The following is a 24,673-nucleotide window of genomic DNA, read 5'->3' on the forward strand; positions in this document are numbered from 1 at the left end:
TTTCATGATTAATTTTTATCCAGTGATGAGAGAATAGAATTTGGCAAATAATGGTAGTTCATCCTCTATACTTCTTCAATTCAATGATCTACAGCAGGTGGTTTAGTAGGTGGGTAGTTTAGGAGTATGTACCAAGGCAAGGTACTATATTCCAGATAGTGTTAGGCAGGATTATTGCTGGGCAGTCATGATCAGCCCCAAGAATGATGGAAGGGAAAATGGGCTGGGATTCTCAGCCTTGATTATTAACCAGCACTTCTTTGTAAAGGAAAACAGAACATTATATGGGGACAGGATTGCATATCGTCTGGATTGGACGAAGCTTTCACAATCTGTAATAAAACGACTTTCTGCCACTCACTATCAAGATACGTAGATGCTTCATGACCACATGAGTGAACACTTAAGTGGAGATCCAACAAATAGTCAATGTTTCAAGAGGGAAATGGGGAGAGTAACATTATGGTATAAAAACCATACTGGTGGAAGAACTCAGTGGGTCAAGCAGCATCTATGGAGGCAAAAAGTCTATGGCAATGTTGTGTGTCAAGACTCTACATCAGGTCTTCATATCAGTATGGCATGTTCAATGATACAATGAATGATGCTACTCCTCTGTACATTCCCACAACAAACGGAGGGTAAAATATGCAAAATCTCTCTGTTTGCATAGTGAAAGAAACCCCAGAACTGTGCTGAACCAAAACTATTGGAGTGAATTAAAATGCAGCATGATTTGCTAATAATTAAGTTTGAGGAAGAAAATTACAAGTGTATTTTACTTAAAAATGTAAAAGAGATGCCAAGTGTAGGCCATATGCAGGGCAATTAAGTGAATGGAAGACATACTGTATGTTAGCATTGGAGTTAAACCATGAAAAGTTTAACGTTGACTGTATTGGTTTTTGTATTGCATCTGGATCAGCCAAGTATAATATTTTGGAAGTTGGGTTGGAAGGGGACGGAAGGCAAGCCGACGCTGAAAATTCTTGAACCATGTGTTGCATACTGTGAGTAAATCTCTGCATGTTCATCAATTGTCGGACACTTTCAATTATGACGCTGCATAATGATGGATCCGATCCAAAACTGGTTTCATGAAAATTAAAATAAACATCAACAAGTACTTGCTCATTAAGTTTGACTCACAAATCAAATGCAAGATCTAAGAAGGAGCCTTTGACTCCAGTTCGTATCCCGATGGAGGGCAAGATTTCAAAGTGCCCCTGAAGCAGTAAGGATTCTCATTGGCCATTAAACAGAAATTGTTGTGCAACAAAATGTTTTCCTGCAATTACTAACAGGTTAATAGTTGTGACACTGGACTAAACCATGTGTGATGGAATGTTGCTTGCCTCTGTGCATTGCTAAAAGTGACATATTTGTTTAAAATTGTGGAGAAATAGTCTTGCCTTGATTTATTGTCTTAAGTATCTCCTCTCACTAGGCATTCCTTGCATACTGATGTCTTGCTCCATGTTTCCAATACTGATTTGCATTGAAAGCTGAACAATGGTGATAAAGGCTTTCTAAAAGACTTCAATGATCACACCAGTAACATAGCCAGATTTTTCTTTAAACTGAGCATACTTTGTGCATTTTCACTAATATGTGGCAACACTTCAGGCACAGAGATACTCTATGATTTTATAATCTGAGAAATCAAAAGGAAGAACAGGCAGCTATTCTTTGACAAAATAAGATGGGGGAAACTCATTCACAAACCTGCACCATATAACTAATCCCATTGCAGGATGTCTTTAAATTATGGCATATCCCAGTTTGCTAATGATAAAACAAATTATGTTTTATAGGTGGATGTTTTGCATTATGGAGATATGAACTGATTGAGAAAATGGGTCTAATTGTAGCAAACATACAACAAAGTTGATAAGTATCCAGCTATAGATGCCATATTTATAGGATATGTTGGCTTATGGAGTGCAGTGTGAATTTACCAGAGTAATACCTTGACTCCAAGGATTAAGCTACGAGGAGAACTTTCACAAACGTGGATGTTTTCTCTGGAATTTACAAGGTTAAAGTTTCATTTGATTGAAATTTTCAAGATATTAAGGGAACTGAAAGAGTAAAGAGAAAATGGTACACCACTTTAAGAATTAGGAGTCTAATCCAAAAGTTAGAGCAAAGCTTTCCAGAAGCGAAATTAGAAAACCCACTATAAAGACTGGTGAAAGTTTGGAAAAATAGAAATGATGTTTGAGAATTTTTTACTTTGAATGATATGAAGGTATCTGGGACACAGGCAGGTATAAGAAGATCAACAATTATCTTATTGAACAACTGTTCTGGCTCAAAGGACTAAATTGCCCACTCTTATACTTTTAAACAGGACCAGGCAAACAAGCAAAATCGCAGCTTATGAGGCAGTTCGAGTTCACCTTTCCTAACTCTTCAAACTATCATACCCACCCCTAAAATGAATGGAGCAATGTAAGGATTGCAGGGAACCTATTTTATCAGCTGCATTGCTGGACATGCTCAGCAGGAAAGGCATGGCCTTCATTAGCATGGAAAATTTCCAAGACTTTCCATTTGCTTAAATTAAGAATTTCACAATCCATTCCAAACCGATTTGAATAGACACACAATCCATCAGATCATATTAGCTGGGTTTTGTCGATTTCTTATGCTTGCATTAAAAATGCTAATGTCCTTTCTTACTGCCAAATCTGTACATGGATTATTTTGAAATTGTACTCAATAGAACCTCATCACATCAGTCTCCCATTTGAAAACTATTTGAAGATCTATGATTAGATTTATGTTGCAAATCAGTGCTGTGGTCATTAACAAACATTGATCAGATTTAAAATTATAAGGTAAACTGCACTCACATCCATTCAATGGATTGGTGAGGTAATTATTAACCCTGCTTCTAAACACAGAATAATTTAAAAGGTTAATTATCTAATTTGGATCTTTATTTTCCATGTAACTAGTGCCCCATTTTCATTGGACATAACACAACAGAAAATATACGGATGCTACTGGTTCTGAAGGAAGCTCTTGGCTAAATTAGCAGTGAAGCAAAATTGAAATGCAAATCTTACTAAAGAGAGAGGGTACTAAGAATGGACAAGTTTGAACAGACTGAGGGTTGCGATGTGAATCTCTGAGAATGCACTTGCGTGCATGTGTCCTCAGATCAATACTGAGCATAATTGTGCAATTCTCACTTAAATTGTCATTTCTGATTATTCATTTATTGCCAATAAAATGAGAAGCAGTATTAAATTGTACTTGTTTTAACATAAAGCAACTGAATTTCCTGCTGTAATTAAAAAAGAGCTGATAATCCTCATATTCTTCTGAATTTAATGACCTGCTAATTCAACCACATTTTCTGAGATTAGACATTTTAAAGGAGTGTTATTTTGTTAGTTATGAACAAAAAGAAGCATTAACCCTTTTTTCTCCAAAAGCTTTGAAATCCTCTCTGTGTGGGATGTTGAATATCTCCAGAAATCACTGGCTAAGTCCCTGAGTCTGTTGGTAGTGCAAGGAATAAACTTTGATTTTGATCATCTGTAACATGTTTTAAGTGGATTTAACGTGCCCTTTCAGCTGATCATGTCAATAACCGGGACATATTATCGTGCAATTGCCACGGGTGGCTTGCCACTTTCCTGAGTACTCTGAGCCAACTGGGTTGCAGTGTATGTCCCCAAAAGAAATACATCGATGTCTCTAATTCTGTTGAAACTAAGAAAGTATTATTTAATTAATTGTAAACAATGGAAGTTCCTAAGGAAGTTGAATTTTGAGGCATTGTGCTTTCAGTCATGATAGGCAATCAAATGTACCAACACTTTGTGACTTTTATTGTATTTATACTTTTTGTACTTACATGCCTACATGCCTCCAGAAAAGTCCCATTGATGCAGAGATCCCTAACTGTAGAGAGGGTGGTCTTTGAGCCCTTGAAATTCATGCAGCTAGTCGTATTTGTCTGTCATTCCTGGTGCATCCTGTATAAATTTTGTGGGCATGATAGATTGGAAGTGACTATTTACAGACTTACTGGATGAACCCCATATGAGAATATCAGGACTGATTAGTGTCAGCAATGATACAAAATGTACGTTACTGCAATTTGGATTATGCCTCCATTGATGCACCAAAGCACTTCCTGTTCTACTGAATCCTGTTCACCACCCTTTTGAGATTGCTACACATTTCCTGCTTTCAAAATCCTCCATTAAATCTTGATTTTCCACCAAACCTTCAGCCTGTCATCCCTTTGAATTGTGTTCAGTTAAAAAACCTATATTCTGTGCTGGCTTTTCATAACTCCTCTGAATTATTGCAAGAAATATTCAGCAAAGATCTTCATGTACTTGCATTATTTTTACCTGCAGATTGGGTTATTGAATTGAGCTTAACCTTGTAGAGATTGCTTCTCACTCTCCACTCCTGCACCATGGGGTAGCCAGTTGCCTCATTGTATTTGGCATTACCTGGAATTAACAAGTCAAGGCACATTAAAGTTTGTCAGAATTCCATTGTGGATTAAGAACATAATAAGAAACAGGAATAGGAATAGGCCAATCAGCTTCTGGAGCCTGATCTGGCATAAGCAGATCGGATCTTGGCCTCAGCATTAAGTTTTCAGTTTTTTCCTATACCACTTGACTTCATTGGCATATTGGTGGCCAGCGAATGATGTGTTCAGAGTGTTGCACATGCAGTCCTAGTTTCTTATGATCTGCGTGCATCACGTGTTGTGGTATTCCATTCCGGCTGGCTTACGACCAGCTGTTGGTTTGAGTGTTATATGTGGTGCTGGACATGAGTGGTGTGCTTCAAGCTTAGAGTGAGCTGCCCTACAACCTGGTAGGAGACAGATTTGCTCTTTCAATTCTGGACACAAGTTACCAATTTCAGATTTTCAAACTGCAAATAAAAAGTACAGACGTTCCCCAGGTGATTTCTAGCAATGTGCTGAGAAAACGTAAGAGACAGGGCTAAAGAAAAACAGAGAAACAAAGAACTGCAGATGCTGGAATCAAGATGAAAAACACCATGATGCTGGAAGAACTCAGCATGCCAGACCTACTGAGTTCCTCCAGCATCATAGAGACAGGACTATGAATTGGCCCTCCTCCACCATTCACTAAGACTGCAGCTGATCTGATTTTGGCCTCAGCTCCATTTTCTTACCTATTTGTCATGAGCTTTCACTCTCCTATGGTCCAAAATTTGTCTCACTCAGCCTTGAACACATTCAATGATTTACCTCCACATCCCTCTTCTAATCTGCTTCTTTCAACAGTGAGTCCTCACTCTGAATCTAACTTCCCCTAGTTATACATTCTATGAGAAATATCTACAAGGAGAAATATCTTCTCAGCATTTGTCCTGTCAAGTCTTCTCAGAATCTTACATGTTTCATACAGATCACTTCTCAGTCTTCTAAACTCCGATGATTAATGGCCCAAACTTGCCAATTTTTCCTCACAGGACAACCTCTTCATCAGAGAAGTCAATCCAGTGAACCTTCTCTGAACCCTCTCCAATATATTCTTCCTTAAATAAGGACACTAAAACTGCATAAAATATTTCAGAAATAGTTGCTCTCCATTTAAACAATATTCTGCTGTTCCATTCTTCCTGCTAAAATGAATAACCTCATGTTTCTCCACTCACTTGCCAAATTTCTGTCCACTCGATTAACCTATCTATTATCCCTTCCCAGACTCCTTTTATCCTCTTCAAGACATTTTCTCTGCCACCTCTGCATTGTCAGCAATTTCGGCTTCAATACATTTTACCCTTCAGCTAACTTATGAATAGAGATTGTAAATATTTCTGATCTTGATACTGGGATCTTTTTTGTGGCCCATACTCTGCAGCTTGCCAACTTGAAAGTGATCTATTTATCTTGATTTTCCATTTTATATTAGTCTAGCTAATCCTGTTTCTAAGCTAATAAATGACCCTCACTGCCACGAGCTCTTGATGTGTGCAATAAACTTTTATTCTCACTGCACCGAATGCCTTTTGCAAATGCAAAGACAATAGAACGACTAGTCGAGCTGCTGCTTCACTGCTCCAGCAACCCAGGTTCCCGTGCTGTCTACGTGGAGTTTGTATGTTCTCTCTGTGACTGTGTGGGCTTCCTCCAGTTGCTCCAGTTTCCTCCCACATCCCCCAAAAATGTACAGGTTGATAAGTTAAATAGCAACTGTAAACTGCCCATTGTGTGGAGCTATGTGGTAGAATCTGGGGGAATTGATGGGAACATGCTGAGAGTAAATGGGTCAGGGTAGAATTAATGTTAAAATGGCTGGCATGGTCTCAATGGGCTGAAGGGCCTCTTTCTCTGCTGCAGCTCTCGATGACAATTTGTCAAACGTGATTTCCCTTTCATAAAACCATACTGATGCTTCATGATTGTTTTATGATTTTCTTAACGTCCTGCTACTTCTTCCCTAATAATGGATCGCACCATTTTCCCAATGACAGGTGCTTTGGCTAACTTGCCTACAATCTCCTGCTTTCCGTCACCCTCCTTTCAAGAAAAGGGGCATTATACTTGCGGTTTTCCAATCTACTTGGATCTTTCCAAAATCCAGGGAAGTTGGAAGATCACAACCACTGCATCCACTAATCTCTGTCACCACTTCTTTTAATACCAAGGACAAAGGCCTTCAGATCCAGGGGTTTTCAGTCACATTAGCTTGCCTGGTAAGTCCCATAAATTATTAAATTATGACAACTAAAGATCAGGTAAATGTGTTACATTTATAACTTACGACCGAAAGAACAGTAGACAGACAACCATACTGTAGATCTTTCAAGCGATTCACAAAGGTGTCAGAATGTTCTGATACTCAAAAGACTTCAGGTGATAAATCTTGTAGATTTCTCAATGGAATTAAGCAAAACCACTGAGCTGCACAGTAACATCTTTAATGTTCAGCTATAAAAGAGCCTCATTTAACTCGACAGTAGTAATAAACAGTAATTGAAGTGCAGGATTGCATGAAGTGCTTGCACTTTCAACATAAAATTAGTTATTTACATGGCAGAAAGCATCTCGGTCAGGAAGGAGAGAAACGTATGTCCTGACCCGAGCACTCTTAGTGCATGTAACAATTCACTCTGCACACATATACATTGACCTGTACTTTGATGGCTTCCTTTTAGGCTCATTGGCACACAGTCCGCAGAGAGGCACCAACTGCACCAGGCAATTACTAGGACATCAGTGTAACACAATCTTACCTGTGAGGAGCTGGAGATTGGGCAATGGCTCTGAAAGGACTCCTCGACACTGCTCCTCCACAGGAAGGGGGATCACAACCAATCCGTCAGCCAGCTGAGGGAAATCCTTCATGAAGTTATTCTCTCTGTGTGAAAGTAGCAAACATCGCCAGAAGTTGATTTACATTAAGAGAGCCTGAGATTCTCAAGTTATTGGAGACACAAGAGACTGCAGATGCTGTAATCTGGAGCAAAAAACAAACTGCTGGAGGAACTCAGTGGGTCAGGCAGCATCTGTGGAGGGAAATAGACAGTCGGTGTCTAGGGTCGAGACCTTTCATCAGGATCCTGCTTGCAACTTGCGGGCTGCCCCCGGAACACTCTATGCAAAAGATGCATTTCACTGTGTGTTTCGATGTACATGTGACTAATAAAGATCTTATCTTATCCTTCACCTCTTCCTAATTTGTATGAGGGCTGTTACGTACAGAACAAAGAGATGACAACAGGAGAAGAATTGAAAATCAAAGAACAGATGCTGGAAATCTGAAACAAAAAAACTGCTGGAAACATTCAGCAGGTCAACAGCATCTTCCCCTTCCTGTCTCCCTACATGATCCACCTTCCTCTCCTCTCAGACTCCGTCATCTTCAGCCCTTTGTCACTTCCACCTAACAGCTCCCAGCTTCTGATGCCATTCCCACTCTTCCCCCTTCCCTGAATCCACCTATCACCCACCAGCTCTCGCTCTATCTCTTCCCTGCACCATTTTATACTGGCTATCTCCCCTCTTTATTTCAGTCCAGATGAAGGGTCTCAACCCAAAACATCCACTGTCCATTTCCCTCCATAGATGCTGCCTGACCCATTGAGTTCCTCCAGTGCTTTGTGTGCTGCTCCAGATTCCAGCATCTGCAGTCCCTTGCATCTCCAGCAACATCTTCTCCCCCAACCTCCCACACCCCATCCCACCCACCCCTTCTCTGTGACTTAAAGTTCACATTTTCCCTGTTTTAATGAATGGTTCTCAACCTGAAATATTAACTCTGTTTCTTTTTCCACAAATGCTGCCTGACCTACTGAGTATTTCCAGCATTTTCTGTTTTTATTGTTGGAGAATTGTAACATATCATGACTTAGATTTCTGAACAGATGTGGGAGCATGGTACTTTCCTAGTGTCATTTTACATGACCACGAGCAGAACAATGAACAGTTATCAGTTTATATAACAACCAATTCAGTTCTTGGGGTGGGAGGGTGGGTCAAACTGTGGCTCAATAGCAGAACTGTTCAAATAACATGGTTGGAACAAAAGGCACAAAAGTGGAAAACATCAATCCAGGTAAGTACTGCTGCACACCAAAAAGAACTAGGTGAAACAATTTAGTATCAGTGGAGGTTAAAACCACTTCACTTCCTCCAATATATTTTTCTTGTTGAGGAAGGAAGATTTAACTCTGGAGAGAGGAATGGGCTGGAGATGGTGATCTAACATTCTGGCTCCAACAGGATTACATTTTAGACCCTGTGGTTATGTGAGCATCAACCCCATCTCTCAATCCACCTTATTGGAGTAACACTCCTTTTCTTCAAACAAAGTGGCCTAAATCCAGCTTAAGAGCAGCTCCAGTTATAATATAGCCCTTTCTCTGCACAATGGACCTGGAATTCTGAGGTCCATAAAGAGCATAAGATATAGGAGCAGGATTAGGCCACTTGGCCCATTGGGTGTGCTCTGCCAATCAATCATGGCTGTTTTTTTCAATCCCATTCTCCGCCTTCTCCCCGTAGCCCTTTACCCACTTACCAATCAAGAACCTATCAAGCTCTGCCTTAAATACACACAATGACTTGACCTCAACAGCCCTATGTGGCAATGAATTCCACAGATTCACCAGCCTCTGGCTGAAGAAATTCCTTCTCATCTCAGTTTTAAAGGGAAATCCATTTGTTCTGAGGCTGTGCCCTCAGATCCCAAAGGGAAAGTTTCATAACAGGTGCAGGTCAGAGATTCTGGTTATGCATTCCTTCTGCAAGCACAGTTCACCCTCTAAGGGTCATGCAGTCTCGGACTCATTTATTTTCAAAGGAGCATTTTCCACAACTGCAACAGTTTGAGTTTTGATAAGACAAATGTAGTCCACTTCTACAAAGCAGTCATCAAACATTCCTAAAGACACCAAACAACAGAAACTCATTTGATTCAAAGATCAAAAAAGTTAAATTTACTCATGTATCGGAGTTCTTTGAAATATCCAATTATGTGTATTTCTGCCTCACCAAACATTGCTAGAAAATGAAAAGCTGTTCCTTCTTTCTGTAAATTATTGAAAAAAATAGACATTTATTCCCAATGAATTTAGCCAATTGAAGGAAATGAAGCAACACGCTAAATTCTGAAATATGCTTCAAGGTTCAAAATAGCCATATTTCGATATAACTTTATCTGCCAAAGATACTTACCGCAGTAGAATATATTGTTCAGTAAACATGTCGATCACATACTATAATTAGGCTTGCCGGCACAATAATGTACAGTCTGTGAACTCAATTTATTTCACTAAATGTACGCTGATTTACATTCAAGAGTTAGTACTGCCAATTGAGGCTTTAATGAAGCTTGAGTTGTGATTTTGTGAAGGCAGATAATTAAGAAACATTTGTAAACCATTGCAATCTTATTTGTTCCGATTTTTAATGTAAATTTTTATACCAGCTTTTGAAATAGCACAGCACGTTCCCTGCTTAAAAGCAAAGAGTGAGAACCTAACATTAAGCCCCATGATGATACAATTATTCAATTGGCTTCCACAAGCTGGATTTCTGACATGCCCCTTTGTTTCTCCTGTTCTCCCAATGCCAAATTCAGGAAAACTGACCTATATCCTGGCATTCAATGGCACAGTGGGTGATCACACTGTGACAGTCTGCCACATTCACAGCTTTAAATGTTCCTTTCTTTCTTGTCTCCTATGTGAGAAGCAATAGCAGCAAAAAAGTACAAAATAAATTTGGTTTTGTCAAGGCGGCAGGAAGCACATTATACAGGATATATGACCCAAATGTATTATTCAGAAGTCTATCGACCAGCGGAGGAGACTTGCAAATTTCATGATCTCAAATTATTCCAGAGCACTTTAAAGCCAATGAAGCAATTCTTTTTTTGATGTGTATTCTATTGTAATGTCAGGAAACTGGCTGTAAATTCATACATGACAAAATAATCTGATAATGATCCGATAACTCTGTTTTACTGATGGATAAGTACGGTTCAGGACATGAGGGAGAACCCTTCCACACTTTTTTTATATATAAATTGTGCTCTGGGATCTTTTATGTTCATCCTAGAGAAATCTAAGCCTCAGTTTAATTCCTCACAACTGCACTGGAGTCCAGTGTGCAGATTTTGCAGCAAACTGGTGGTGAAGTCCACAAGCTTCTGACACAGAGCCAAGAGCTACTCACCAAGTAAAGGCTTACACTGACAAAGTATATCCCCTGAATGAGGTAAGGGGAAATAGTGGGGCAAATCTTCTGTTGCCCCTCTCTCTGAAGATTTCTCTCACACTGCCAATATTGTGTCCCACCATTACCCATGGCCTCGGGTTCTTACCAAGCTCCCAAAAGATTGTCAGCAAAATCAGCACACAATTAAGGCCACATGACACATCTTTGTGCACGTTGATAAGATAAGATCAGATATCTTTATTAGTCACATGTACATCGAAACACACAGTGAAATACATACTTTGTGTAGAGTGTTCTGGGGGCAGCCCACAAGTGTCAGTCACCACTCTTCCGGCGCCAACATAGCATAGCATGCCCACAACTTCCTAACCCGTACGTCTTTGGAATGTGGGAGGAAACCCACGCAGACATGGGGAGAACGTACAAACTCCTTACAGACAGTGGCAGGAACTGAACCCGGGTCGATAGCACTGTAATAGCGTTAGCTAACCGCTACACTACTGTGCCTGATGACATTCTATCAACATTTGACAAGCAAAGTTAGATCCTACAGTGCTGCAGAGAATCCTTAAACAGTGCAATTGCCTAAATCTGTGTATTATAGTAAGTCTCCATTGTGTCAGTAAGGTTCAGGTTTGCTCTAGATATTTTTTTGAATACAATTCCACGGCAAACCTCAATGAAAAAGATTAAAATAAGATTTTCTGGGTTGTGTATTCTGAGAATCAGACTAAAGGGGAAATATTTAACTTCCTATCTTCCTCCTCTTCAGCAGTCCCTCAGGATCAAGGATGACTTGCTTCCATTCCAGATTTATGGGTTCTGAGTTGGCTGATGAGGCCAATGTAGGAAATGCAGAGACTTCCATAGATGGGGTATAAGGAGATTAAAGGGGAGGGTGGGTGGGTAGTTTGTGAGGTGGTCTTCTACTCCTGATGTATATGCAGGGCTTCTGCATGTTCCCAATACGTGGACTCAAGGTTGTCAGTACCACCCTGATTGTTCCATCTCGACTTGGAGGCGCCATGGGTCAAAGGTTTGCAAGGCTCTATGGGGATGTTGCATTTCTTCAAAGAAGCTTTGAGCACATCTTTGAATCTTTTTCACTGTCCACTGGTCATCTCCTTCCTGACAGAGTTTGTGTTTTGGAAATCTGTTGTCGAGTGTACAAATGACGTGACTTGCATTAACTTGTCTGGAATAATACAGGTGAACACTGATCTTCTGCGATGTGACCAAAACCAAAAATGCAAGAAGCTTTGGTTGTAAAATAGGAATTGAGTTGAAGAAGTAATAAAAATTAACGGTTGATTATAGTGGACACGTATTCAGAATGCCTCTTGCAAAACAACAGGGGTAAAAATATCCTGCAACACTTCAAGGAGTTCACAACTGGGAATCCATTACAAATATAAAAGAAACACAGTATATTAAGGTGATGTTTAAAAAAGATATATAGCTTATGGCATTTCTTAAGATATGAACTGGCCAGGCCTCTATAATGTTGCAGTCCACAGCCCCAATCCTTTGCTCATTCTTCATAAGAATATGAAAAATGAGAAAGGTTTGAATCCTTGTTGGTGTGCCAACCGGCCACGAAACTCCAAAATCTGGCTTTAGGACAATTTATTGTGAAAGGAAGTTGCAAACAGTGAGTTTGGCCCCAACTTCAAGCAGAAAGCAGTAATTTCAAAGAGGGAACCCCAGAGACTAATTTCACGGAGCAAACAGAATCCAACTGCAAAGTGAATTGGGAGGAAGATTCTAACTGACAAACACCTATTTTTCACAAATATAAAACACATTCATCCATGTTTTCTGTTTCCTCTCACTTCTAAAGATGTCCTGGTTATATGGCTGCTGGCAGCCTTCAATGGGTGATCATTCATCGTGTATTTTGTTTTAGATTTCCAGCATTTGCCGTTCTTTTGCTTTTAGAGGGGCTGTAGCATTCATGTTTCTCTAATTCATTCACAGGTTTTGTGCATTATGGGCAAGGTCAGCACTTATGCTCATTTTTAATGGGTTTTAAACTGAGTGGCTTGCTTCGCCATTTCTGAGATCCATTAAAAGTCAACAGTATTATTGTGCTTCTGGAATCATATAGTCAAAGTCGATTAAAGATGACAGATTTCCTTTTCTAAATCGAATGAAATTATGATCCGTCATTTCTGTAATTAATTGAATTAAAACCTCCAAGCTGCTGTGGTGGGATTTGAACCTATGTTCCTATTTCATGAGTCCAGGCTTCTGGATTGTTAGCAACACACAAAGCACTGAAGGAATTCAGTGGGTCAGGCAGCATCTATGGAGGGAAATGGACAATTGACGTTTCAGGTCAAGACCATTCACCAGTCCTGATGAACAGTCTTGACCCGAAACATTAACTGAGCATTTCCCTCCATTGATGTTGCCTGACCTGCTGAGTTCCTCCAGCTCATTTGTGTGTTGCTCTAGATTTCCAGCATCTGCATTTTCTTGTGTAAATTGCCTCCAGTGTGCAGGTTAGTGGCAGAATCTGGGGGAAGCTGATGGGAATGCGAGATTAGTGTAAATGGGTGCTCGATGGTCAATGTGCCAAAGGGCCCATTTCTGTGACTCTATGAACTGATAGAAGCAATAAGAAATAATACCCTTTAAAATGAAGAAGCCTCCCAAACCTGAATGGAGCCATGCTAATAGAACATACGAATAACAAATTTGAGGGTAACAAATGGCAAAACACACATTATTTCCCACTTCTAAATTGTATCACTGCACTACTTCTGTCAAACATTTTTATATCAGTTGCATTTTCCAGCTGAAGTGCTTCAAACTTGAAGGTGAAACAAATGTGATGAACAAGTGGCAGAAGTTAGGAGGTGGAGGTGCTTGAGATCGTCCGTGAAGCATATGGTCACATTTTCCATGCTTGAAGTTCACCAGCTTTGTACCATTACCCGTGGAACCAGATCTACTTCAGCAAACACTCAAAAGCTCAGCCACTGAAACTAACTCTGCCATTTCTTCTCCTCCTGAAGGTGGTTCCGACCTACAAAAATGAACTGGTTTCTTCTGAATGGTTTTAAGCTATTGGACCTTTGTTGCATGATGACCCATGGAGAAGAGAACTAATCAATGATCGGGAAGTCAATGCACATCCACCAGCAATGGGGGGGGGGGGGGGGGGGGGTGATGGGCAAATTGCCACTTTGAACGTTTCAGCAGTTGCTTCCAACAATTGTTATTTTCGGTTATTTTGACAGTACTAATGTTCTTAAATAAGTTACATTTCTGTCCCTTTCTCCAGGGAAAGAAAAAAAATCCAAAATTGCCCGGTGGAGTGATGGACGTTTTCTCTCATCCATGCTGATGAGTTTCCAGTCCTGAAGGATTATTCTCCTATGAGCTACAGACTTTGGGATCATCAGTAATCCCTCAGGGCAATGGTCGGAAAATTGACCTAAATGAGAAGATATTAAACAATTTAACGACACTGCTCTCCAGTTAAATTTGAAGATAATGCCTTTTCACACAAGCGGTACACATCCACTGAATACAAACTACATCTGTGGTGTGTAGTGCATCAGTACGTTCATTGCAAAATGATGAATGGTGCTCTGTAGGTTTGTCATTATGGAGGAAATAGAATTAATGATGGTCTGACGGTTAATTTCAATAGTGGCACACTTGGGCCACTGAGGTGTTGGAATAAAGTTAAAGCCTCACAAAAGTAATTGTTTTTGAAGTTTAACCCTCTTATTTCCAAATTCAACATGCATTGAATCATTGTACAGCTGTGGAGCGGCATGGTGGAACTGCTTGACCTGGGTTTGAACTCGACTTTGGATGCTGTCTGTGTGGAGTTTGCATGTTCTCTGTATAATTCTGTGGGTTTTCTCCAGGTGCCAGGACTCAAAAATGTGCGAGTTAGCTGGTTAATTGGCCACGCAAATTGCCCCCAGCATGTACGTGAGTGGAAGAACCTGCATAGGATTTGATGGGAAGGTGGGGAGAATACAATGGGTTAGAGTAGAATCGGTGTAAAATTGGGAGCTTAATTTTCAGCACAGACTGAATGGGCTGAAGGGCCTGCTTCTGTGCTGTATCTCCCCATGATGCTGAGAAATTGGCAGTCTACTTTTGCCCAGTGCACCAGTTGGACTTACTTTTCCCTGCAAAAGTCCTGAAATCCAACATTGCCATTGGCTTAAGCCAGGCAACAGTATCTTCAACTGGGCTGCCTGCTGCCACTGCACTTTGCCAGTGGACTCCACTGGGCAGCACAGACCTCTGTAATTTTCCCAGCTCACAGAGACAGCAATAGGTTAAACCAGGCACAAGTACAGAGGTCCCATGTATGTCAATGGGATGGAATGTCTGGGAAAGCAGTGAGTAGATTTTCATTTTGAATTAAATGTTAGTTAATATGTATTTATTGGTACTGGTTTATTATTGTCACTTGTACTGAGGTACAGTGAAAAACTTGTCTTGCATACCGATCGTACAGGTCAATTCACTACACAGTGCGGTTACATTGAGTTAGTCCAAAGTGCATTGATGTAATACAGGTAAAAACAATAACGCTACAGAGTAAATTGTCACAGCTACAGAGGAAGTGCAGTGCAATAAGGTGCAAGGTCACAACAAGGTAGATCATGAGGTCATAGTCCACCTCAGTGTATAAGGGAATCGTTCAATAGTCTTATCACAGTGGGGTATTTACTTAATTTCAAGTGTGTTTTCAATTATAATAATGTCAATGTTACCATTTTAAATCAAAATTTATTTTATTAAAACTTTAATTTTATTTGTTTAATACTGCCCGAGTCTTTTTGAATACTTGGAAACGTCATTCAACTTGATCTGCAGTTCTGTCAGGCTTTGAGTGGAGGATGAAACCTCACAGACAATCAAGGCGTTTCAGGAGCACAATCAATATACTTACACATGGAGAACTGTTGCACTACACTGGACCAAACAGATGGGTTGGACAAATCAGCATGGTCCTGTTGCACAAGCGCTGATGTCAAGGTCAGTGGAAGATCTGCCCGATCAACAGTGTGTGATTGGGTTGTCCTTGTGTTCTTTTTTGATTATTTCCCTCTTTCCTCCAATTTTTGCACCTTTCCCTCTAATGACACTGGTAATTCCACATCATGAGGGAACTACAGTCAACTATGGAAGGTTTACCATTAGATCAGAGTACATGCTCAAGCATTCTGCACCTCTCCTTAAGATGGTGGTAACTGGATAGACATCAGGAATAGGAACCATACTCTTTTTTTTCTAATTCTTAATCAAGGAAGCAGTGTAATCAAGGCAAGCAGAAGTTATTTTAATTGCATCCTTCAAATTAATTGTTTTATCATTTGTTTTCTTGAATGAAAATACTACAATCTGCAAATAAAATGTTGCCCTTTGGTAAACGTTAGCCTGCTGGTGCTTGTTCTACTGACTGGAACTGGCAGTGGAAAAGACAACTTAATTGATTTAAAATAACTGGATCTGCTGGAAAATAGCAAGAGCAAAAACGGTTTACCTTTCAATATCTATGCTACAATCTCAGCGACATCTCCATTTAATGACTGGTTGCATCACGGCCTGATGAGGAAACACCAATGCATAGGAACGCAAGAAGCTGCAGAGAGTGGTGGACTCAGCCAGTTCCATCACGGGTACAGCTCTCCCCACCATCGAGGACATCTACAAGAGATGATGTCTCAGGAAGGCGGCATCCATCATCAAGGACCCCCACCATCCGGGCCGTGCCCTCTTCTCGATGCTGCCATCAGGCGGGAGGTACAGGAGCCTGAAGACCCACACCTCAAGGTTAAACAACAGCTTCTTCCCCACTGCCATCAGGTTCTCGAACCAACCTGGAAAACCTTAAACCTTTCTCAGACTGTATACTTTTTTCTCTCTCTTAATCTTGCACTAGTGTCTTAGTTTATTTTTACACACGTGTATGCGATGTATAATTTATATTATTTTAAGTTGATGTTAATTTATGTTTGCCCTCTACTGTGCTGCTGTTGCAAAAAGCTAATTTTCATGGCATTCATACCTTGTGTAAGTATGCCTTTGACAACGATAAACTTGAACTTGAGTGGTATCATCAATCAAAGGTAGCAATAAGCAAGTAATCCTTTCTCCTCGAGAAGATGGTGTCCAAACCTTCTGCTGACATTGAAGGCAGCATTCCGTATGAAAGATGGGGAACCAAAATCTCTTTTCTCATTTTGCCTCTCCATTTCCAGTGAAACAGTCACATCAGGTGCACTCATTGTCAAGTGTGAGACACATGTCCTTGGTTAATTCAAAGAGCCTCATTTCTTTGCAACAAAGAATCTTTCTGCCTGGTTGCAAAATTGATGTTTACTCTTGCAGATTGAACGGGGCCAAAAGTAACAGAAACCGACACCTAATTATTCCAAAATAATTCCCCATTAAACACTGCAGCAGCTCTTTGTGTTCCAGTCAGCAGGAGTTCCTACCGTAACACTTCATCCTATCCATCATGTTTCCACAAGAAATTGGGAACACAGTGTACTCAGACCCTCTAGGTAATAAAATAAATAGTTACCACTGGGGGCTGCAGATGGCTTCCACATACGGTATTACTTAAGTCCACCTTTTCCCTCTGCCAGTTGGGCCAAAGACACCAGTTAATTCCAACAGAAATTAATCAACATTTCTAAAATTTTTACCAATAAAAAAGGTAAAGAGGCATGCAGTCACTCTTGGCTGCTGGACTGCCATGTTGTACTGAAACACAATGGTTGTGCCACGGACTTAATTTACAACATCCGATCAGAGTGAAGGGCCTCCATTGTTTTGCCAGAACGAATCCAGGCTGCAATGGGATGTACTTACACATCGAAGGAGACTGTATGTTCCCTGATGTTTGTGCGCAAGCAGATGATAATAAATAACATTTCATACAAGTTCTGCACAATTCTCTCCCCCTTTGAATTTATGAGCACAAAGCACAAACCTTTTATTATAGTGATTTGATTCTCAGTCATTTTTTTTAAAGTTCCCTCCACTTTCTCTCTTCCCATTCTGCAATTTCAAGAGTGCTGAGTTCAGTTTGAACCATCATCTATTCTTCAGGTGTGGGCTTTGTAAGGAATCATTTTGCTATCAATAACAATCATTATGATTATTGAAGATTGTCCACCACGGTATTATGGACACTTTGGTGTAAACCCTGATAATTTCGCTCCTGTTATAGTGATTAAACATCCACACTGCTGCCCAATCCTGTATATATAAGTGCACCTTTAAGAACCATATGCTGTGATACATTATTGGACAAGATATTGCTGTTGAGTTGAATTCATGGTCTTCAATAAAAGCGAGCTCCTCCACTGAGATTTGCCATTGTAAACAGTTAGCAGTAAAGAACCTGTGGACACAACATTGATGAAACAAAGGTCTTCGACACCACATTGGCCTTGAGTTTGTGAATGCTTTCAGTTGGACCATCACTAATGCTGACATTTCTTGCCCTTGAGGTAAGGAGGCAATTAAGAATCGAACAGATTGGTGGGTTGAGTCATGTGTGGGCCAGGCCAGGTAAGAATGACAGATTTCCTTTTGAAGAGTCAAAGAGTCACACAGCGCAGAGAAATGTCCCTTGGCCCATCAAGTCCGTGCCAACCATCAGGCACACTATTTTCATTAATCCTACACTGATCCCATCAACTTCCCCCAGACTCCACCACTCACCTACACACAGGAGTAACTTACAGCAGCCAACTAACATAACAACCTGCACAGTGTTTGGCATGTGTGAGGACACCAGAGCACCCAGAAGGAACCCACACAGTTACAGGGGGAACATGCAAACTCCAGCACTGAAGGCCAGGCTCGAACCTGTGTAACTGGAGCTGTGAGATAGCAGCTCTACAAGAAGGAGATTAGCAAACCAGTTGGGCTTTTACAAAAATTCAGTGGTTTCATAGATATTATGTGAGAATACTTGTTTTAAAATTCTAAAATTGATTTCATTCCATGAACTTAAATTCCCCAAATCATCACAGTGCAATTCCAACTCATGTATCTGGATAACTGGTCTGGAACTCGGGCTGCTCGTCTCCTCATTTAACCACTGCACCACCATACCCCATAACGTTGTTGCTTGACAGTGCATCAGAACAGTAACTCAGTTCAAAGGAAACAGAGAGTGGGTTCTTTAGGTGGAGCAATGATGAGGGCAGGCTGTGGGTGTGGCAGATACATTGAGGAGCTTGAGTGATAAGAGAACACTCAGCCATTTCCTCTGGAAATGGAGAGTAAACAATATCAGAGGTTTGGGAGAGGACATAGGAAGAGAAACACAGCCATATGGGAGAAGAGCAAAGCAATATTGTTGTTACTCGATGGGCTTGAAACATATGAGATGTCTGTGAATCCACTAATACCAGAAACTGCAGGTGAGCTATCATCTAATGCACAGGCACAGTAGTGTAGCGGTTAACGTAACGCTTTACAGTGCCAGCGACCCGGGTTCAATTCTGGCCGCTGTCTGTAAGGAGTTTGTATGTTCTCCCCGTGTCTGCATGGGTTTTCTCCGGGTGCTCTGGTTTCCTCCCACATTCCAAAGACGTACAGGCCAGGAAGTTGTGGGCATACTATGTTGGTTCCTCGAAGCGTGGCGACACCTGTGGGCTGCCCCCAGAACACTACGCAAAAGATGTATTTCACTGTGTGTTGCGAGGTACATGTGACTAATAAAGATATCTTATCTTATCTTATACAAGGACAACTCTGAAGGGCCATTTTAATCCAGTGCTGTCAAATACTTCCATAAGCTACAAGTTTGCCTGAAAATGGCACCCCAGAAAAGTAGGGTTGTGAACGTGATGTCTGACATGCCTGTTTTCGATGGCCATGCCATTGAGTGCAGATGCTGTGAATGAGAACACGATCACCTCGGAAGTGGGTTTGAAATGAGAATGGGTAACAGCGACAAAGAACACACCTTCCGAGGCATAAAGAGAAAATTGAGGGCATTCTTCAAGAGTCACGCATTCTTTAAGTTGGCTGTCCAGCAAATGCCAGTTAGGGTTGGGCAAATATCTGTTTTACTGCAGGTTAATAAGCAAAGCAGGAATTGCACATGATGTGGAGACCACCACGAGTTTAAAAAACAGACATGCAAAACAATGGTAACAAACTGGTCAGTTAATTAGACAGGGGAGGAGTCCTAGAATGATGGATGTTCTAAATCTAGACCCAGGGCAACAACTGGGCCATTGGAAGGTCCAGAAACAAGGTGAGAAGCAAAAGACTCGCCAAGAGGTACTGTAAATATGTAACATTGATTGAGTGACGAAGATAATATTAATGGAGAAGATAAGACTGAGCAATTCTGGGATAAGCTCTGTGTCTACGAGTGTTGTTGTTCACTGAATTACTGAATATCCCAGCCAAAATGCAGATTAAGCTGGATGCTTTAACACTGATACTTAGGGTGAGTTCAAAAGCTCTGAAGATCTATGCAGTATGTACAGCCAGCATGGCTTTGTGAAGGGAAGAACTTGCCTCACAAGCCTGATAGGGTTCTTTGAGGAGGTGACCAGGAAGATTGATGAGAGTAATGTAGTAGATGTGGTCTACATGGATTTTAGTAAGGCATTTGACAAGGTTCCACATGGTAGGCTTCTTTAGAAGGTCAGGGGCCAAGGGATCCAGGGAGGTTTGGCCATGTGGATTCAGAATTGGCTTGCCTGTAGAAAGCAGAAGGTTGTGGTGGAGGGAGTGCATTCAGATTGGAGGGCTGTGACTAGTGGTGTCCCACAGGGATTGGTTCTGGGACCTCTACTTTTTATGATATTGATTAATGACTTAGATGAGGGGGTGGAAGGGTGGGTTAGCAAGTTTGTAGATGACACAAAGATTGGTGGTGTTGTGGATAGTGTGGAGGGCTGTCAAAGCCTACAGAGGGATATTGGTAGGATGCAGAGCTGGGCTGAGAAGTGGCAGATGGAGTTCAATCCAGAGAAGTGCAAGGTGGTACACTTTGGAAGGACTAACTCCAAGGTGGAGTACAAGGTTAATGGCAGGATTCTGGGCAGTGTGGAGGAGCAGAGGGATCTGGGGGTTCATATCCACAGATCACTGAAAGTTGCCTCACAGGTGGATAGGGTGGTTAAGAAAGCTTATGGGATGTTAGCTTTCATAAGTCGTGGGATCGAGTTTAAGAGCCGCGAAGTAATGATGCAGCTTTACAAAACTCTGGTTAGGCCACACTTGGAGTACTATGTCCAGTTCTGGTTGCCTCATTATAGGAAGGATGTGGAGGCGTTGGAAAGGGTGCAGAGGAGATTTACCAAGATGCTGCCTGGTTTAGAGAATATGCATTATGAGGAGAGACTAAGGGAGCTGGGGCTTTACTCATTGGAGAGGAGGAGGATGAGGGGAGACATGATAGAGGTATACAAAATATTAAGAGGAATAGATAGAGTGGACAGCCAGCGCCTCTTTCCCGGGCACCAGTGCTCAATACGAGAGGACATGGCTTTACGGTAATGGGTCAGAAGTTCAAGGGAGATGTCGGAGGGAGATTTTTTCACCCAGAGAGTGGTTGGTGTATGGAATGCGCTGTCTGGGGTGGTGGTGGAGGCTGATACGTTGGTCAAGTTCAAGAGATTGTTAGGTAAGGATATGGAGGAATTTAAAATAGAGGGATATGTGGGAGGAAGGGGTTAGATAGTCTTAGGTACGGTTTGATGGTCGGCACAACATGGTGGGCCGAAGGGCCTGTATTGTGCTGTATTGTTCTATGGTTCTATGGTCACAGCAGATGTGCATTTACAATGTCAGCCCAGTTTAATGTAGCAGAGTGCAGCAAGAAAGACTGAAAACAGTCATGTCAGAGTTGAAAGCCTTGGATAGGATCAAGAAAGAGAAAGTCAGTGGAGAATGCAACTTCAAAAAGGACAGCAGGAAAGAAGAGAGTCCGATAGGGGGTCAGAATGCAACAGAGGCACACAAATGGAGAGCCTTAAGAAACAACTAAAGTAGAGATTGTTGTAACTGACTTTATGTTATCTAATAATGTACTAAGTACAATGTATCATTGTAACTACTGTAGCTGTTGATCACTTATTAGCCCAGGGTAAGTGTTTAAGTTTTCTGTGAGCAGTATGCTGTATATAACGTGATACTAAGATGATGGTCAAGAATATTTAAGCTACTGTATTTACATTTATGAAGGTGATAATATTGTCGTAACAACTGCAGAACTGAATATTCGATAGGATGTGTATGAGACCAACTGCAGAAATGATCCACTGAGATCTTTAGTGCCTGGAGTGAATATTTTGGAGTTGTCAACTGCAGATTGCACCATTGAGCTCTGCGAACAAAGAGGTCATGGGACTGAAAAACACGATAATGCTGGAGGAACTCAGCAGGCCAGGCAGCATCTGTGGAGAAAAGCAGGCGGTCAACATTTTGGGTCAGGATCCTTACACTGACTGCCTGCTTTTCTCCACAGATGCCACCTGGCCTGCTGAGTTTCTCCAGCGTCATAGTGTTTTTCATCTGGATTCCAGCGTTTGCAGTCCTTTGTTTCTCTTGGTCATGGGACTGAATGGATTTATCATTAGTTGAGTTTACATGGTGGATTTAAATAGTTAACTGACTGTACAATTTTATGTGTATGAATATTCAATTATATGGGTTTCTAGTAAGGGTGAAGCAGTGTGGTGTATGTCGAAGTAGAACTGCACCTCGTGGGATAACTTTTAAAGCATTGTTGCACAAGGTACAGCAGTCAGATGGGAGCTGACTACAATAAAAAAAAAGTTCTTTTGATAACTCTAGGTCTGTTATTTATCTTTACAAGCAGCAACACCAAAGAACTTCCAGACTACAATTAGCAAAATAGAGATATGACTGGTTCTTTATTCCCTCTTCTAGCTACTGCACTTACTCCAACTTATAAGTAGTTTTCTTAAAAGGGAATTGCACAATAGCCTTAAAATGGTTAAAATATAAAATTACCATAAGATATAGATCGGAGCCGTCTGGCCCATCGAGTGTGCTCCACCATTGAATCATGGATTTTTTTTCTCTTTCAACTCCATAATGCTTAACCCCCTTACCAATCAAGAACCTATCAAAATCTTCCTTAAATACACCCAATGACTTGGCCTCCCCAGCCCCCTGTGGCAACTAATTCCAGAGATTCACCACTCTGCGGCTGAAGAAATTCCTCCTCATCTCATTTTTAAAGGGGCATCCCTTCATTCTGAGGCGGTGCCCTTGGATCCTAGACTTTCCTACTAACGGAAACATCCTCTCTTCGTCCACTCTGTCTAGACCTTTCAGTACAGCCGAAGGACGGTATAGACTACCCACATTATAGCTGCAGGAGTCAATGGGCACTAATAAAGAGCAGGAGCTTTGGCTCATCTCTTCCCACGGAAGTATTGGCAGATGGAGCACCCACTACTGCCTCCCAGCTGAGATCAGACAACATAATACACATTAGGAACCAAACAAGTTCATCCTTGCTTGTCCTGCTTTTAAACCATTTGGACATTCCAGCTCTGTATTCTCTTCCAGTGGTCAAAATAAAAGTTATCCGTTTTCATAAATTTCAAGATATAGATTTTAAAGTTGCACAATTAAGCAGGAAACCAGTGGAATAGAACAACCACTGTTACATAATCTCATTCATATTCCTTTCCACTGAGGGAAATGAGAACTGGATACATAATGGGTGGCCAAGCCACACTTCCTGGCTTCTGCCAAGTTAAAATTCATCACAGTTTTGAAAACCATTAAACTACAAAGCTGCTTCTCTTTCAAACAGTTTTAGTTGCTCATGTCAGGTTATATAAAAACCAGAAATACCAAAAGGATACACTATATGGTGGTGGACTTGGATGATCCATTTCACATCAAAAGAAACTTCAAGTCATGCACGGTTGCCAACAATGTAATGGCTCTGTTGGTCGGTACAGAGGAAAGCTGGGAAAAAGTTGATGATTTCCATGTAGAGGCTGCAGCAGGCCATTTTCTATCAGGACAAGTGGTTTACATTTTCAAGCATCAAATGAGCCACTGCACATAAAGTTCTGACAGGATGTGTCTGGCGAGACAGCAGGCAATCATCTCAAAATAGGAATCTAGAACCAGGAACTCGGTCCCAGGATCAAGGTTCAGTCATTTAAGATGGAGGAGGAGGAGGAGGAGGAGAAATTGCTTTGTGCAGGGTATTGGAACTCCCTGAAATCTTCATCAAGGGCTGCGAATGCTCAGTCATTGACCACGTTCAAGGCTGAGATCATTAGGTCTCTGAGAAAGGGATTGAGAGGATATTACAGTCAAGTGGAGTTGAGGAACAGGATCTGCCATGATCTTATTGAATGCCAGAGCAGATTCAAGAGAACAAATAGTCTACTCCTGTTTCTGTTTCTTGTTTATAGCAGTTTCCAGGTCTCAACTGGCTTCTTTATGGATGTTCAAGTCCTCTACATCTCCATCTGAACCAGTATCCCTCCACCACAACTCACCTGACCAAATTAATTCCTGCAATGAATAACAACTTCTTCAACTCCATTCACTTTCTCCACATCAAAGATAAAGCCACAGGAACTTGCATGGGCTCAAACTATGCCTGTGTCATCAATGGTTATAAGGAACGGTCCTTCTTCCAGTCCTTTTGAGGTCCTTCCCTTAATTCTTCTTTCGTTACTCCAGTGAATCGTTTGGTGCTGCTTTCTGCGCCCGTACAGAACTTGAAAAATTCTTTACCTTTTGCTGGCAACTTCCACACTGCTTTTGCTTCAACATGGTCTGCATCTGACTTTTCCTTTTCCTTTTGTGATATCTCTATTACCATCAGGGGAAAGGTCAACACCAATTTCCCTGCTAAGCCCACCAACTCACATATTATCTCAACTATACCTCCTCACACCTTGCTTCTTGTGTGGACTCCATCCCATTTTCCCGGTTTCTTTGTCTTCATCATAT

At 41.1% G+C, this 24,673-nt stretch overlaps 1 protein-coding gene across 6 annotated transcripts in view; it reads right to left on the minus strand.

Moving 5' to 3' along the window:
- Positions 1–24,673, minus strand: part of LOC127581979 (astrotactin-2-like) — a 1,282,697-nt gene that overhangs the window by 484,959 nt on the left and 773,065 nt on the right. For 5 of the 6 annotated variants that reach the window (XM_052036829.1, XM_052036827.1, XM_052036825.1 and 2 more), the window contains 2 exons: positions 7,252–7,376; positions 4,377–4,481 (listed from right to left, as the gene is read on the minus strand). In XM_052036829.1, the coding sequence (XP_051892789.1) occupies positions 4,377–4,481; positions 7,252–7,376 (230 nt within the window). The remainder of the gene's footprint in view (positions 1–4,376; positions 4,482–7,251; positions 7,377–24,673) is intronic. The other variant, XM_052036826.1, reaches the window with a different exon arrangement.

This window comes from Pristis pectinata, chromosome 23 (assembly GCF_009764475.1).
Source record: "Pristis pectinata isolate sPriPec2 chromosome 23, sPriPec2.1.pri, whole genome shotgun sequence".
Taxonomy (NCBI): domain Eukaryota; kingdom Metazoa; phylum Chordata; class Chondrichthyes; order Rhinopristiformes; family Pristidae; genus Pristis; species Pristis pectinata.